Raw genomic sequence first — 14,678 nt, forward strand, 5'->3', positions numbered from 1 at the left:
AGTGATGGCATTCCTGAAAGTTAATCAGGTTGAAAATTGCAGTTGGTAATGTCTAGAAGAAACCAGAGTTCTGCAGATTTGAATGTGTCAGTAGGAGACATTCTCTTTGTATGTAGCTGAAACTGCTGGTGGAATCAATTCATCTTTTGAGTGTCAGATCGTTCCCAGTTGGATTTTCTTTGCCTCTTACTTCCCTGCAAAAGGTCAGCAGTAATGCCAGCTGTTGTGATCAGCAAGAAAGCAGAAACTGTGTGAAAAGTCACAATTAGCCTTCGTGAGATCTAATAGAGGTGTTTTTATGGGGACTCCAGTTTGAAAGAGAACTTTCAGGTTGGTCTTTAATGACATAACTCTCAGAATACAGATGCAGTTTATGGTGGTTTCATGCAGCCTCTAATGGAGTTGAATTATTTATGTCTGGCCCTGCACATGTGTGGTTTTCCCAAGTGAGAAGCTCTCTTGGTATTTCTGTTCCAAGACTTCTCTTAGAATCCCTGTTGGAAGATTGCCAGTTATACAAGTGAATACGTGCAGCTTCTGCTTTGTATGGGTAGAATTCGGTGTGGCAAGAAGGAAGTGGGGAAGGGTTCCTATGCTTGGATTGACTTTTTCCCCATCTGATCTAAGTCATTTCTTGGTTCTTTTTCTTTCTGATCTCTGTAATAGACATTTTGGAGGGGCAGCATGCCACAAGCTGCAGGCTAAGGTACCGTTGGATAAATAGAATGTATCCTTTCAGACATCTGGCTAAATCCACAGTGCACCAATTTTATTAGTTACATTTTCCATAACTTTAAACAAAACTAAATATTGGGACTTGCATGGAATATACAAAAGGCAAACCTCTGGTTTATTTCTATTATATTTATATGCTACTATATAAAAGTAATCCATAGCAGTTTAGAGTACAAATACAATAAAGCTAAAAATACAGTAAAAAATATAGTAAAATCAATTTCAGACACAAATTCAGTAAAACAAGCAGTATTATTAATAGAACAATACATATGATAACCATGGCACCAACTCTAGAGTACATGGCAGCAAATTGCACCTTGAAGGATCTCTGGAAGAATTCCATTTCAACTGACTTCCAGAATGATGCCAGTATAGCTGCCAACCTGGCCTTTGAGGAAAGGCTGTTTGAAGGGTGGGGGGCACCACAGGGAAATGTCCCTAGCCTCCCATTCCTGCTATGCACATGGGATATGTTGAATACCCCCATCCAGGACAAGTGCACAGGATGGGCCTGGCGGAGACTGTCCTGAAGATGCTTGGGAGCCAAGTTCTATAAGGCTTTGTGGGTTAAAACTAGCACTTTGAAATTATTGAAAGCCAACATAACAATATAACACCTGCAGTATGGGTATAATATGATTGTAGCAGTCCTACCTGCTAGAATACAGGCTACTGCATTTGTGCCAACTCCAGGTTCTGAGTAATCTTCAAAAGTAATCCCAGGTCAAGCACATTGTAGTAATCTATCTTAGTGATGTTGAGGACATGAGTTACTGTAACAAGAGTTTCCTTTTCCAGATAAGGCTGCAGTTGGGCATACCAATCAAAACTGAGTAGACACTCCTTGCCGCCTCCATCTGTGATTCCAGCAGTACCATAAATTTAAGAGGAATCCCAGAAAGGCTTCTGCAGGGAGATTGCCATTGTATGTAGTACTGAAACTGGAGTAGGCAGAGAACCAAATACTTCTGGACAAACAGCAACTCCATCTTGTTAGGGTTGAATTTCAGCCTGTTTTGTCCCATCCAGGCCCTCATAGCCTCCAGACTGTCAGGTCTTCCACAACATCTCCAGTCCTGCCTGTTGGGTATCATCAGCATATTGAAATATCCCACCTCAAACTGATGGATGATCTCTCTCAGCAGTTTCATATAGATGCTAAAAAGTAAGGATGAAAGAACTGGACCTGGTGGAACCCCAAAAAGAAGCATTTCCCCAGTATCTTCTACTTACTGCTGTAAAACAGTGCTTCCAATCCTCACAGGTAGTCTGGAAGGATACTGTGGTCAGTGGTATTAAATCCTTCTGAAAAGTCAAGTAGAACCAGGAAAGTACACTCCTTCTATTTAGGTCCTAATGAAGATTGTCTTTTAGGGTGACTAATGCTATTTCTATTCCATGGCCAAACCTGAACACCAACACAAAAGGATTCAGATAATCCACCTTGTCTAGAGCAGGGGAGGGAAGGTTGGAGACTGGGCAGAAATTGTCCAGTGCAGTTGGATCCAGGTAAGGTCTTTTCAGAAGGGGCTGCATCACTGCATCCTTAAAGGCAAGAAACAACCCCTTCTTATGAAGGAGGTGTTGATTGCCAGATCCATCTACACACATAGTTAATCTGAATTAAAAAAAGAGCCAGGACAGGCAGGGATGGTGGAGTGGAGTTCATATTAGAGGGTACTCTAATCTAGTTCAAAGTCCATTAAAATGAATCTCAGAGTTTATGTTACAAGACATTGCCCCGGTTGTCTCATCAAACTCTGCCCATGAAGACTTAGGCAGTTTTGAGTGACTATCAGCAAAATATGTGTAGTTGGGTAAAGGTGTTTTTACTTTGGGTAATGACACATGAACCCATTGCCCAGTCGCAACAGAGACATTTAAATTGACCTAAAGATTGCCATGGGTACTAAAATATATTTGAAAATCTCCCCAAGTATTCCTATTAAGGCAAAAACCAATGGTAATTTGTTGAAATGACATAAAGATCATTCAATGATATTGTTTTTACAATACAGGTAGTCCTCAAGTTACAACCATTCATTCAGCGACCGTTCCAACTTAGAGTTTTGGGTAATGAAGGAAGACGTTTGGGAAGCACTGTGTTAAACTGATCAAATGATGACTGTCTGGCCTGCTTTAAGCATTCAGATACCTAATGCAGATAATATTTATGGTTGAACTGCAATTGTGACATTTAAGGAAAAACAACATCAGCTTGGATTTTGGTTGCAGTGTGTTGTTTTCTGTGACGAGCATATATGTATGATTGCCATGGAGGTTATTTATTTTTTTAGTACTGACAGAATTCGTTTGCATAGATGTAGCTTAAACTCCTTTTTAATTTGCCAGGTGGGGAGTATTCAGATCTGAAGCAGGAAAGGGGTTCCAGATCCAGCAGGGGGGCATTCAGCAGCTCCTTAAAGATGCCATGCTTTTTTCCTGAACTCACACTGTAGCTGAATGGTAAACAGCTGGGACCATGCATAAGTATGGAAAAAGGCATGTCTTCTTTAAAGAACCTCTGACAAATACAGTAAATGAACTAACCACATCTGAAGCTCCTTTCCTGCTTTGGAACTGAGTAATGCATACCAGACCTTTGACTCTGCAGTATAGTAAAGACTGAAATGCAAATCTTCAAACGCTACAGCAGCATTTCTTAACCTTGGCAGCTTTAAGATGTGTGGATTTCAACTCCCAGAATTCCCTAGCCAGCAATGCTGGCTAGGGAATTCTGGGAGTTGAAGACCACACACCTTAAAGCCGCCAAGGTTGAGAAACACTGCTCTATAGTGTCATCTGCCATTTTTCAGTATGACAATTTAATATAACGTTCAATTCTCATATTGTTAAAAAGCATGATACTTTACTCTGTGTTAAAAGCAAATCAGTCTTGGAACCAAAGTAACTGTCATGAGTTATAAAAACATATTAAACAAAGAAGGTTTAATTATTAATAATAACCAAATTATTAACATGGTTTAGGATAAACTGTGCAATGTCCTGATACATGCATGCTATCTGTTACAACTGGTGTTAAAATTGATTGATTGATTGATACATGCATGAAGATGGATTTGGGCTATATTTAATGCGGCAGTGCTTCTGAGCAGGCATCCTTCTGCAAATTTTATTTCCCATATGCCTTTTCAATTTGGCAGAAATGTCTGTAGAATGCTCTTAATTTCTGTTCCAACCTCTTGAACAACAGCAACAAAAAATGAAATTGCAGGAGGCTGGTGATGTTCAAGGACCGTTAGTATGCACAGGTTAGTGGCTGCCTGCTCTTCTGACTGTGGGATATGTTTCTTGTTCTATTAGTACATAAAAGAAAATGGGGCACATCGATAATTCATTCTGTGGCTCTGCCCCTTCTCTAAAACTAGCCCAGGTAGGAAGAAGGTTGTTTCTGACCTCAATTGGAGGAATAAAGGCTTAGTGACAAGATGTAACAAGCCAATCAGGCAGAATATTTCAGGGAGACAGATAGCACTAAGCTATGAATCAGAAGGTGAAGTAACAAGAGGCTGCAGTTTTTCAAAGCCATTCCTGATTCTGTAGCTGCTTATGCTTCTGCATTTATCTACTGTAAAGACAAAATCACTGCTGTGTTTCTAAATTTCCTGCTCTAGTATCAACCCTTAGCTCCTGAGGTTAAAAATCTCCATAATGACCTGTCAGGGAGCAGACTGTTAGCAGCCAAAGTTAGAGATTCTATAGGGGAATGGATGGAAAATAGTCCAGCTACCGCAATCATATGAATTAACTGCTAATATTGTACTGTGTTCCTTTCTCCTGATGTACATTACCAATGTGCCTTTTAATCCTTGTGCTTTTTGGAATTAAAAAATAAATAAAAATGAAAATACAGTACCCCTTTTTGAAAAATGGTACTGCTGTTGTGTTCCTGTAAGTGTTCCCCATGTGTTACAGTACAGATCATCAGTATCTCATGCTTAGCAAGGAGCAGCAAAAGACAATAATGCTTAAAGAAAGCCACAGCTGGAGGAGTGCCCATGGGTTCATAGGTGCACCTGAGACTGCCCTTTGCTGGCGTTTGGCTGACTGCAGGGAAAATGCTATTTCATGTGCTAATTACTCGTTGTAAATATAATTGTCATATACTTATCTTATGGAATGACTGACTTTCTCATTTGTATCCTCCAAGGTACAGAGTCTTCATGAAGATTTATTTATTTACTATATTTGTATGCCACTTATTCCCAAAGGTGTGATTGGTCACTTAATCATTATAGGCTAAGAATCATTATAGGCTGGTATAAGGGAGCCAACATCTATGCATTATTTGGCCTTCAGATACAGTTCTTCTGTATATAACTCCGACAATTCTAATTTATACTGTTCTTATCTACCGGCCTGTTTACCTAATTTGGACTTTCCTAATTTGTTTCTTGTCTTTTGCTATCACTCTTCAGTAAATATACTATTTCTGGGACCTGTCTAAAAGTCATGCAGCCTTTCCTTCTCTCTATAGATAATTCAGGATTTTGGAAGAAATGACTTTGGGGTGATATGAAATACCTTATCAGAGTGGATAACACTGTCTCTTCTTCAGGTCGTCATGGCTGATACTGAAGGAATCTGTGATGTGTATATCACAGCTGAGCAGGCTGCTGCTTCTTGTCCTCTAGTTAAAGTTATCATGATATAAGGGTATATTGTTCTTTTAAAAAAGCTTATTTGTTACACTGGGTCCGATTCTTCATTTGAATTCTGCAAGATTGACTCCATCCCTTCCTAGGTTGCTTTTGCTCTTCAAAGGGAGCCTGATAAAATTTCTGTTTTAAAAAAAAATTCTGATAATTGAATTTCATTCTAGTATGTAGTAGTATTGTGCCCAGTGGGGGGCTGTTGTAGCCTTTGAAAAGAAGTTACCTTGGGGAAATTGTTTACTTGCCCTTTGGAACCTCTACTCCTTTTATGAATAACATAAAGTTAGTAGTGCAAAAGAAAGGCATGTAACCTAAAGTACACGGGACAGACAGACTGTAGCAGAGGAGCAAGTTCTTTACACGGAGAGCGTCTCATATTCGTTTCCTGGCAGCTCTAATCCAAAGAATCAAATAGTAAACGAAGGGAGGCCATAGAGAGCAACTGCCCATTGTAATACACGTATTGGCTAAATTGATAAAATTGTTTGGCTTTAAGGTTAGGGTCTGTACTCCTATGAAAATGGTTTACTGTGATTCAACTTTCAAAATTTTCTTTTCGCCTAAAAGCAAAGCAGGAATGGGTGGTGAATATGTATTCAGTTACTCTGCATGGGCATTCTTAAATCTTGCATGTAAAATCCCTTCCCATATATGTATGTTGTGTGTGTTTTTGAACACGCTTCCTAAATAATAGCAATGTAACATATGTTGTCCCTGCTTTTCCTTTCAGCCATTATGTTATCATCTGGGTACTTCTTGATCACTGGAGGCTTGAGAACATAGCTGAAGCTGCTACTTCATACCCTGAGGCTGAAGGAGCAGACAAGAGGCTTGAACCTTGAGGTGGGTCGTTAACTCTAAGATGTCCTTGAGCAGTGGAGCTGCTGGAGGGAAAGGAGTGGATGCAAACCCAGTTGAGACATATGACAGTGGGGATGAATGGGACATTGGAGTAGGGAATCTCATCATTGACCTGGATGCGGATTTGGAAAAGGACCAACAGAAATTGGAAATGTCAGGCTCCAAGGAAGTGGGTCTGCCAGCACCGAATGCTGTGGCGACATTGCCAGAGAACATCAAGTTTGTGACCCCAGTGCCAGGTCCACAGAACAAGGAAGGCAAATCCAAATCCAAACGGAGTAAGAGTAGCAAGGACAATGGCAAGGCTGCCCCAGGATCCTCCCTATTCACGCCAAGTGAAGGGACTAGTGGCAAGAAGGAGGTTCAAGGGCGCTCTGGGGATGGTGTGAACTCTGGTGGCTTGGTGGCTACCATTGCCCCAAAAGGCTCTGAGAAATCAGCCAAGACTTCTCGCAGTGTGGCAAACTCAAAGAAAGAGAAGGAAGGTGGTTCTTCCAAGAGTAAGAAAGAAAGGAGTGAGGGTGTGGGTGCTCCAGCAGAAAAGGAGCCCACTGTACTCCAACCTCTTGCCTTGGCAGTCAGGGTTGGGCAATACGATGGTGGCCAAGGATCTGATCCTACTGCTGCTGCTGAGCAGCTTGGAAGTATAGCTATTGACACAGGATCTGCACTCAATCCTTTGGGAGTTAAGTCAGAGCTGGAAGATGGTGACAGTGAGTGCCGACAGCTCAAAAAAGTCAAATCGGAGAAGGTAAGACACAGGTTGGTTTTCTGGGATTCTGAGGAAGCTGCTCCTGCTTGAAATACTAATATCCACAGCGCTTTCCTCAATAACATGGGGGAATAGGCTGTTCCATAGCTTATATGATATGCTCTTTTGCTACATTGTGTCACGTGTTCTGGAGTCTTGGTAGTTAAGTGGATGTCATTCTTTGCCCAGAAGGAATGGAAGGCTGAATTTGTGGTTTCTGTCTGCTGACATGAATGGTTGTTTCTGAAAGGCAGTTGATGGAATGATGAAGGTGGGGCTACAAATAGCTTTTTATTGCTGCTAGACATTCTGGGGACTCCCTATCCTGTTTGTTATATTGTTTATATGGAATGATAGTGACGTTTGTCTATTCTGTAACTGTGGCTAGTTATCCTATGCATGTATCTGGAGAGGAGGGAAAGAGTTGCTACAGATAGTCCTTGGTTAACAATGGTAATTGGGACCGGAACTTCAGTTGCTAAGCAACGCAAAGCGTGATGTCACATGACCATATCACTTAGTGATGGCAATCCCAATAGTCCCCATTGCCGTCATTAAGCAAGGATCATGAGTTGTTAAGCGAGGACCTCCCTACAACTTCCTGCTGGGTTCCAACAACCAAAGTCAGTGGGGAAGCTGGCAGGAAGTTGCAAGTCCCAGGTGGCTTGCAACCAGGCTGGTGGGCAGGTAAGTGGCTGCTGCCAGGTGGGGGAGGTTGCACAGGTGGCTGGTGCAGAGCGAGCAGGGTTGGGGGTGGTTGCTGATGGGTGGGGGAGACTTACCAGAGTGACTTGCGATGTTTCCTGCTGGTTTCCCCATTGACTTTGTGGGAAGTCAGCAGCGAAGGTCACAAATGGTGATCATGTGACCGCAGGATGCTGCAACCATTGTAAGTGCGAGCCGGCTATCAAGTGCCTGGATCGCGATCATGTGACCGTGGGGGTGCTGGGACAGTTGGAACTTGGAGGACCAGTCGTAAGTACCACTCGTTCAGCACCATCATAACTTTGAATGGTCGCTGAACAGGTGGTTATTAACCAAGGACCACCTGTATTCCTAGGAAGAACAGAAGGAGTGGACAGATAAAGCTTTTTGGTTACATCAAAAGATTTTAAAAGCAGGCTGTGTATTTAGAAGCTTGTGAGCGCTGTATAACTTGATATATTATTTGTGCCACTGCATCTCCCAGCACATCTGTGAAGTGTCACCTGCCTGTACTGAATTATTTATAGCAATGTACACAGTTTTTGAGGAGAAAAGAGCAGTTTCATGGATTGTGCATAAGGCTTACTTGACCTTTCAGGTGCTAGTCTAGGAAATACTCAAGGCTAATGGCTTTCAGAGAGTCAGATCTGGCCCAGCCAATAGCTTATTACTCTTTCTGCCTAGATTCTGGAAATAGCAAAGCCTTATGTATGTGTGCATTGGCTAGTTCTAGCTTTATTATTATTTATGTGTGGAAAATATTGATGTGGGAATGAGGAGAAAAATGCACATAGTTACCTACTCATCTCATAAAGGAAACAAAATCTACCACTTGGGTTTATAGCGAATCAAGAGAAGTCGGACAGGATTTATGCTTCTCCACTGCATGGTAGCCAATCCCAGCCTGATGCCTTCCAGATGGCTGCTAAAGTGGGACTGAGCTATTGCTTACACTGTAAAAAAGGAGGGAAAGCCTATTCAGTATCATTTTCTCCAGAGAGCTGTCAAGGTTCATCACTTTCCTATCATGGTTTTTATGGCAAGAGCTATTTGCAGAGAAAAAGCATACTCTGGTTTAAGTGCTGTAGAAGCCTAGTAATAGTTAATAACTGAAATCTGCATTTTCAGGATGTTGATACAGGTAATCCCCAGGTTAAGAATGCCCTGTTTATAGATGACCCATACTTAAGAACGGAGCCTATTGTGGCAAAATTCGAGTTAAATACACAATGATTCGAGTTAAATACACAATGATTCGAGTTAAATAGAGAATGGTTTGACTTAATTACACAATACTACTTATATACAATAATACTGTTCTGGCTTACATACAAATTTGACTTAAGGACAGACTTTGGGAATAGAACTCGTTCTTAAACTGGGGACTACTTGTATAAATAGGGAAGATTAGCATATGTTAATTTCTTTCCCTTTCTGTAGATACTATGAGCTAGAAAATACTTAGGTATATAAACAAAATAGCATGTATTGAAGGATTGGCAGATATTTTTAAAGAAGAGAATAGAGATGTTTGTTCGCTATATGTCTATTGTCATACTACAAAGCTAGTGTACTTCTTTTCTATTGATTATAGGTAATGGTTTGTGTTTATATTGAAACCTACTATGCATTACTTATATATAAAGAAAAAAGACTGGCTAGATTATGCCTTTTTTCAACCAACAGATGTGTACAGAAAACTAGCGTGACAGTTCTATAATATGTGAAATTTAGATTCCAGAGTCTAAAACAAAATTGGTTAGCTCTGTCAGATTGAGCATAGAGCTGGTTCTGCTTTTTATAGCAGTGAAAATGGCCTGTGGTAAACCTAATAGGGAAACATGCCTTATAAGAGTCTTCCTTGTTTCTCATTCCATTATCTCCAGGCAGCATGTCCAATGGGAGTTGTACTCCAACTCATCTGGAGGGCAAGAGTTTTAGAAAAACAGTTTAATCTGAATTTGGCAATATTGCATATCTTTATAAAATAAGAGTAGCAGCATAGAACTTTTCAGGGCACCTTAGCAGAACCTTATCCATTAGATTTGATCCTGAATAGAAAATTTCAGACTGTGATGATCAAGGAGAGATTTATCTTTAGCAACTAAGGGAATAGAAGCTATGCAGAAAGACCATTGGAATCAAGCATCTTAAACTTGAGGTGGAATTTCCCTCCTGCTGACACCAAGCTCCTCCTTTGTGGGTAAAATTCAAGAGAGGAAATCTCTTAGCAGCTGAGGTGGGAGTATATGTTCAGTGTAAAAATAAAGTCCAGTGAAATTCTTTTCTGAATATTTACTTTGAAAGTTGTAGAGGGAGACAAATAAAATAGGGATCCTGTTCCTCTGGAAACCAAAGTTATCAATAGATTTATTACAGAGGGCAAATAGCAATAACGGATTTGATGGTTGCACAAGCAAAGGAGCTGTTGATGGTTTCATGCCTCAGAACAGGATTTTTTGTTGGCATCTGTGAACATATCTTCTAAGAATGTTAGTTGGATTTTTCTTTAGAACAGACTCATGTAATGGCATCACTTTAGATGCTTTTCAGTGAACAATGCTATATGAGAACAAAGGATGAGCAAAGAAGGTGCAGTGAAGGTAGGACTACATAACAGGAAGCAAACAAGGGTTCTCCTCTTCATTGTTGCCTGACAGAAGACTTAGGCAGCCTTCTGTTTTCTCCCACTTGGAGTCCAGCTGTATATATGTTGGGGGAGAGGAGTGAAATAGTTAGGAAAAGATTTTCCAGAAGAGACTTTACATGTGTCAGAAAGGATAACCCTTTCCCCACCTACCTACTCACCCTTGTAAATCTCTCTCCCAGGCTTTTGTGTTAATTGGAAGATAGATGTTTGTATAAAGTGTAACTCCAATATTTGTGTGGGGGGGGGGGTTCCTTTTGTGATACGCTGTTTTGTCCATGACAAAAAACATAACTGTCTTTGGATCAGGGGCCTGACTTCTGAGTGCCACTTCAGTGCTTCCTTCTGCCAGGTGAGAAACTGTGCGACTGTCAGTTGTCAGTGCTCTGGCTATGTACTGCTTTAGCTGATAATAGCAAAATAAATGGCAGGTTCTTGCTGTGGGGCAACAACTTCTGTAGTGCCTGTGAGAGTAGGAGGAACAATCTAGTGGACTGGAAGCTCCATCTATTGTCATAGTTCTCTGCTGTGACTATCTAGCTTGATTTAGGATAAATGGAGAACAAGAGATGACCAGTGGACAATACGGCTTCCCCCTCTTGGCTTCTGTTGCAGCTTTGTTTTAATTTATGAGTTTTGGGGTGGGGTGGGGTGGGGTGGGATGGGATGGGATGGGATGGGGAGAAAGCATGCTCCTCTGTGATATGGGATGCTGACATGATGTTACTAGATGGAGGAAGATGGGGTTTTAATAAGCTTCTTGTAGAGGTATGTATACGTAGCTGGTCTCACACATGCAGTGCTCTGAATGTGTTCTTTGTGATTGTCAAGGATTAGGAGACTCAGTTACACTCCTACTTAAAACTTATAGTTGGGGAGATGTACCAATCTCAATTAATTTACAAATCAGTTTTTCATATTAACTGTCTTTCAGTAATTATGTACAGGCTCAGTTGAGATTATCATGGCAATCTTAAACTTGGAAACTCCCCTCTGTGGCAGAAACAAAATGAAAGCATCCTTTTTCACTTTAGCAGAAACTATGAATCCTTGTTCCATATGAGTGAGGATTTTTTTTAGCTAAAATTGGTTAGTACAAGAAAGAAACCACTGTATTATTAGTGTAGTTTCTTCATTCTGAACGTACAGAATTTCTGAAACCAAAAGTGTTGCAAGCTTAAAGATGTTCTTGCCTGAATTCCATGAGATTGCTTTTATCTCAGATCAGTAGGGAAGGTAGACTTTGCTTGGTGGTTATGAAGCAAAAGGCAGGTTATTTCAAGCCTTTCATGCAAAACAAAATCAAATATCCCTCCCCAAATGGTCAGCTGGGGTTTCCATTAACAATTTTTATAGTTGACACTAGAACCAAAGCTGATTTTCTTCGATTAAACAATTATCCCTGAATATGCTAATAATCGGCACTGACCATTAATTTTTCTAAGAATGTAGGAGTCTCTGGGGAAAAAAAACCTTTCTTTTAAGTCTACTAGATGTAAGAGTTATCTGTTCTGAAAGTAAAGACTTGAATCCAGAGCAAACATACTGAATTGCTAACAATGGGCCTGATTTTTTTAAAAAAAGGCTTATCAACAAATATTAATTATGGTTTCATTTGCATTTCAACTGGCACAAAGTTAGCCTGCTGGGAATAGAGTTGGGTTTTTTAAACAACAAAACCTGAAGGACCTTCTGACAAATGGGTTAGAAAGTAAAAATAAAATAAATATTTAATACTGCTTAAATCCAGTATATTATATTTATTTTCAGTCATTGTTTTTACCTTCTCTACTCCTGATGCAGACGGCAAGTTTGAAGCTGTTGCAAAACCAGTTTCCAAATAATGGTTGCTAAGGGAGAACTGTATGTCCTTTATTACCGACTCAGACAAATAGTTCAAAAATTGCCTGTTTCTATATGAATTGAGCTTTAGGAATCTGATATTTTCAAATTGTAGTACAAATAATCTAAATCTGCAGTTCACAGACTAATGTGGAAATCTGGACTTAGTCCTTAGCACTTCACATGCTAGAATACTGTATTATGAAACAATTCTCAACTCAAAAACTATCAACGCATGTGTAGCTTGCAAGGATCAAATCATATTTTATTACGGTCATAGACCAGCATAGGACTGAAAGGTGTGGAGAGGTATAGTGAATAATGTTTAGTTTTTCTTTTCTTTTTCAAATATCCTGACTTTTTAAAACTTATAACCACTTCCTCTTTCTGTGTTTTGCGTTATGCTGCTTACTCTAATGAATACACACACACACACACACACACACACACGTATTTAGAGATTTTGGAAACAAGGCTTATAGTAAATCACAATTAATGGCAAGATAAAAATGGTCTGATTCTGCCAGTTTTTAATAAACTTAGCTGACTGTTGAGATATTCTTCTGGAGCTCTGTTCAGAGTGTGGCTGCCTTTTGAGATAAAATAGTTGATAAGTAGACTTCAAAAGTTGACTCTGGCACTCTCTTTTTCCCATCTATCTAATTGTTTTCTCATGAAACATATAGCTTTAGTGTGTAGCATGCAGTGAGTTTTATACAACATTGGATTTCTGCATTGTTCTATCTGTAAATGTTGTACTACCAGATATAATTTGGCCTTCACAAGAACCTCTATAACTTGAGTGATGATAGATTACATATTTAAAGTTAAATAAATACTTCTAAAAGATGGTTTGTATAGCTGAGAACTGTACAATGCAGGGACCTTAAGTTCAAAACAAATCCTTTTATTATGCTGAAACTACTATGATTAGATAAGCTTCTACCTGTTCTTTTCCTTAAATTCCTAGCGCTTCTACTGGTTATTTACTTAGAGTGGATTTATTACCTTTAAGTATTTCTTTAAGCAAAATGGTTATGCCTGAGCTTGCAGATTAACTGAGATGGTAGCATGTCCTCCAAATCTTGAAAAGAGGAATTGTGTTACACGTGGGTCACAGCATCCTCATTTAGTGCATGTGGCTTGGAACTAGTTATGAGCTATCCAGACAGACAAATTCGTACTACTGTCTAATTAAAGAAACAACTGCCTGTATATTAAAAGGAAGCATCTACACAGCCCTGGCTTTTAGACTACAAGTGATGGGAGTAATAATAGAAGGATATCAGTATCCTGACTTAAGGGCCAATGCTAACGAATCATAAAGTCTGCTTGAAATGGAACTTAGGTGTGTACTGCTCACAGTCACTCATGTCTTAGTCACCTCCCATTTGGATTACTGCAATGCGCTCTACACAGGGCTGTCCTTGAAGACCATCTGGAAGGTGCAGCTTGTTCATAATGCAGAGGCATATGCAATTTTGGGTGCCCCACAGTTCACCCAAATAACACCACTGCTTTGTGGGCTGCACTGGCTCCTAGTTGCTTTCTGGGTGCAATTCAAAGTGCTGGTTATCACCTTTAAAACCCTTCATGGTACAGAGCCAGGTTACTTATGGGACCACCTCTTCCTGAGGGTATCTGCCCATCCTAGTAGGTTAAATAGGGTGGGTGCACTCCAGGTCCCTTAAATGTTGCCACCTGATTTTCAGAGGCTGCCCAGCCCTTTGGAACAGCCTCCCACCTGAGATCCAAGGGATCCCTACCCTTTTAGCCTCGCTGTTCCCCCATGCATTGGGGTGTTACTGCTAACTGTTTGGCTGGCACCTGTGGGGGGAAGGGTACTTTTGTTTTTATGGATTGTTGTGAGCTGCCTAGAATCTTTATACGAGATAGGCAGCCATATAAGTCCTGTAAAATTATAACAATAACAGTAACAACAATAATAATACAAAGACCTGCAAATAGAAATAGAATGACTGTGGCAAAAGAAAGCAAAGATAATACCAGTAGTAATAGGCCATCAGGATAAAGCCTACAAGTATCTGGGCATTTTACAATTGGATAACATCAATCATGGGCAAGTTAAAAATGTGATTAGTAAAGAATAACTCCAAAGAGTGAGAAAACTGCTAAAGACAAAATTGAATGGTGGAAACACCATCAAAGCCATCAATACCAGTGTTATACGATACACTGCTGGAATTATTAACTGGACACAAGTTGAACTGGACCAAAAACCAAGAAGACTCATGACTATTCACTATGCATTACATCCCCATAGTGATATTGATAGATTATACCTGCCCTGCAGAAATGGAGGCAGAGGTTTCCTTCAAGTCAGACAGACTGTTGAAGAAGAAAAGCATGCATTGGCTGATTATGTAAAAGGCAGTCAAGAACAAGCAATGATGCAAGTTAAAAATGGGAACTTATTGAATGTACAGGAAACAAAATG

General features: G+C 40.1%; 1 protein-coding gene across 3 annotated transcripts in view; it reads left to right on the forward strand.

Moving 5' to 3' along the window:
• The window catches only part of ZNF609 (zinc finger protein 609), an 87,356-nt gene that overhangs the window by 18,200 nt on the left and 54,478 nt on the right, over positions 1-14,678 (forward strand). The window contains exon 2 of one of the 3 annotated variants that reach the window (XM_088148488.1): positions 6,145-7,026. The exons of 1 other annotated variant lie outside the window; for it this stretch is intronic. In XM_088148488.1, the coding sequence (XP_088004614.1) occupies positions 6,277-7,026 (750 nt within the window). In that variant the 5' untranslated portion in view covers positions 6,145-6,276. The remainder of the gene's footprint in view (positions 1-6,144; positions 7,027-14,678) is intronic. One more of the 3 variants, XM_088148489.1, reaches the window with a different exon arrangement.

The sequence above is a fragment of the Python bivittatus genome, unplaced genomic scaffold, assembly GCF_059951505.1.
Source record: "Python bivittatus isolate LINGU-HERP-01145 unplaced genomic scaffold, Pbiv_v1 ctg000530_np1212, whole genome shotgun sequence".
Classification (NCBI taxonomy): Eukaryota; Metazoa; Chordata; class Lepidosauria; order Squamata; family Pythonidae; genus Python; species Python bivittatus.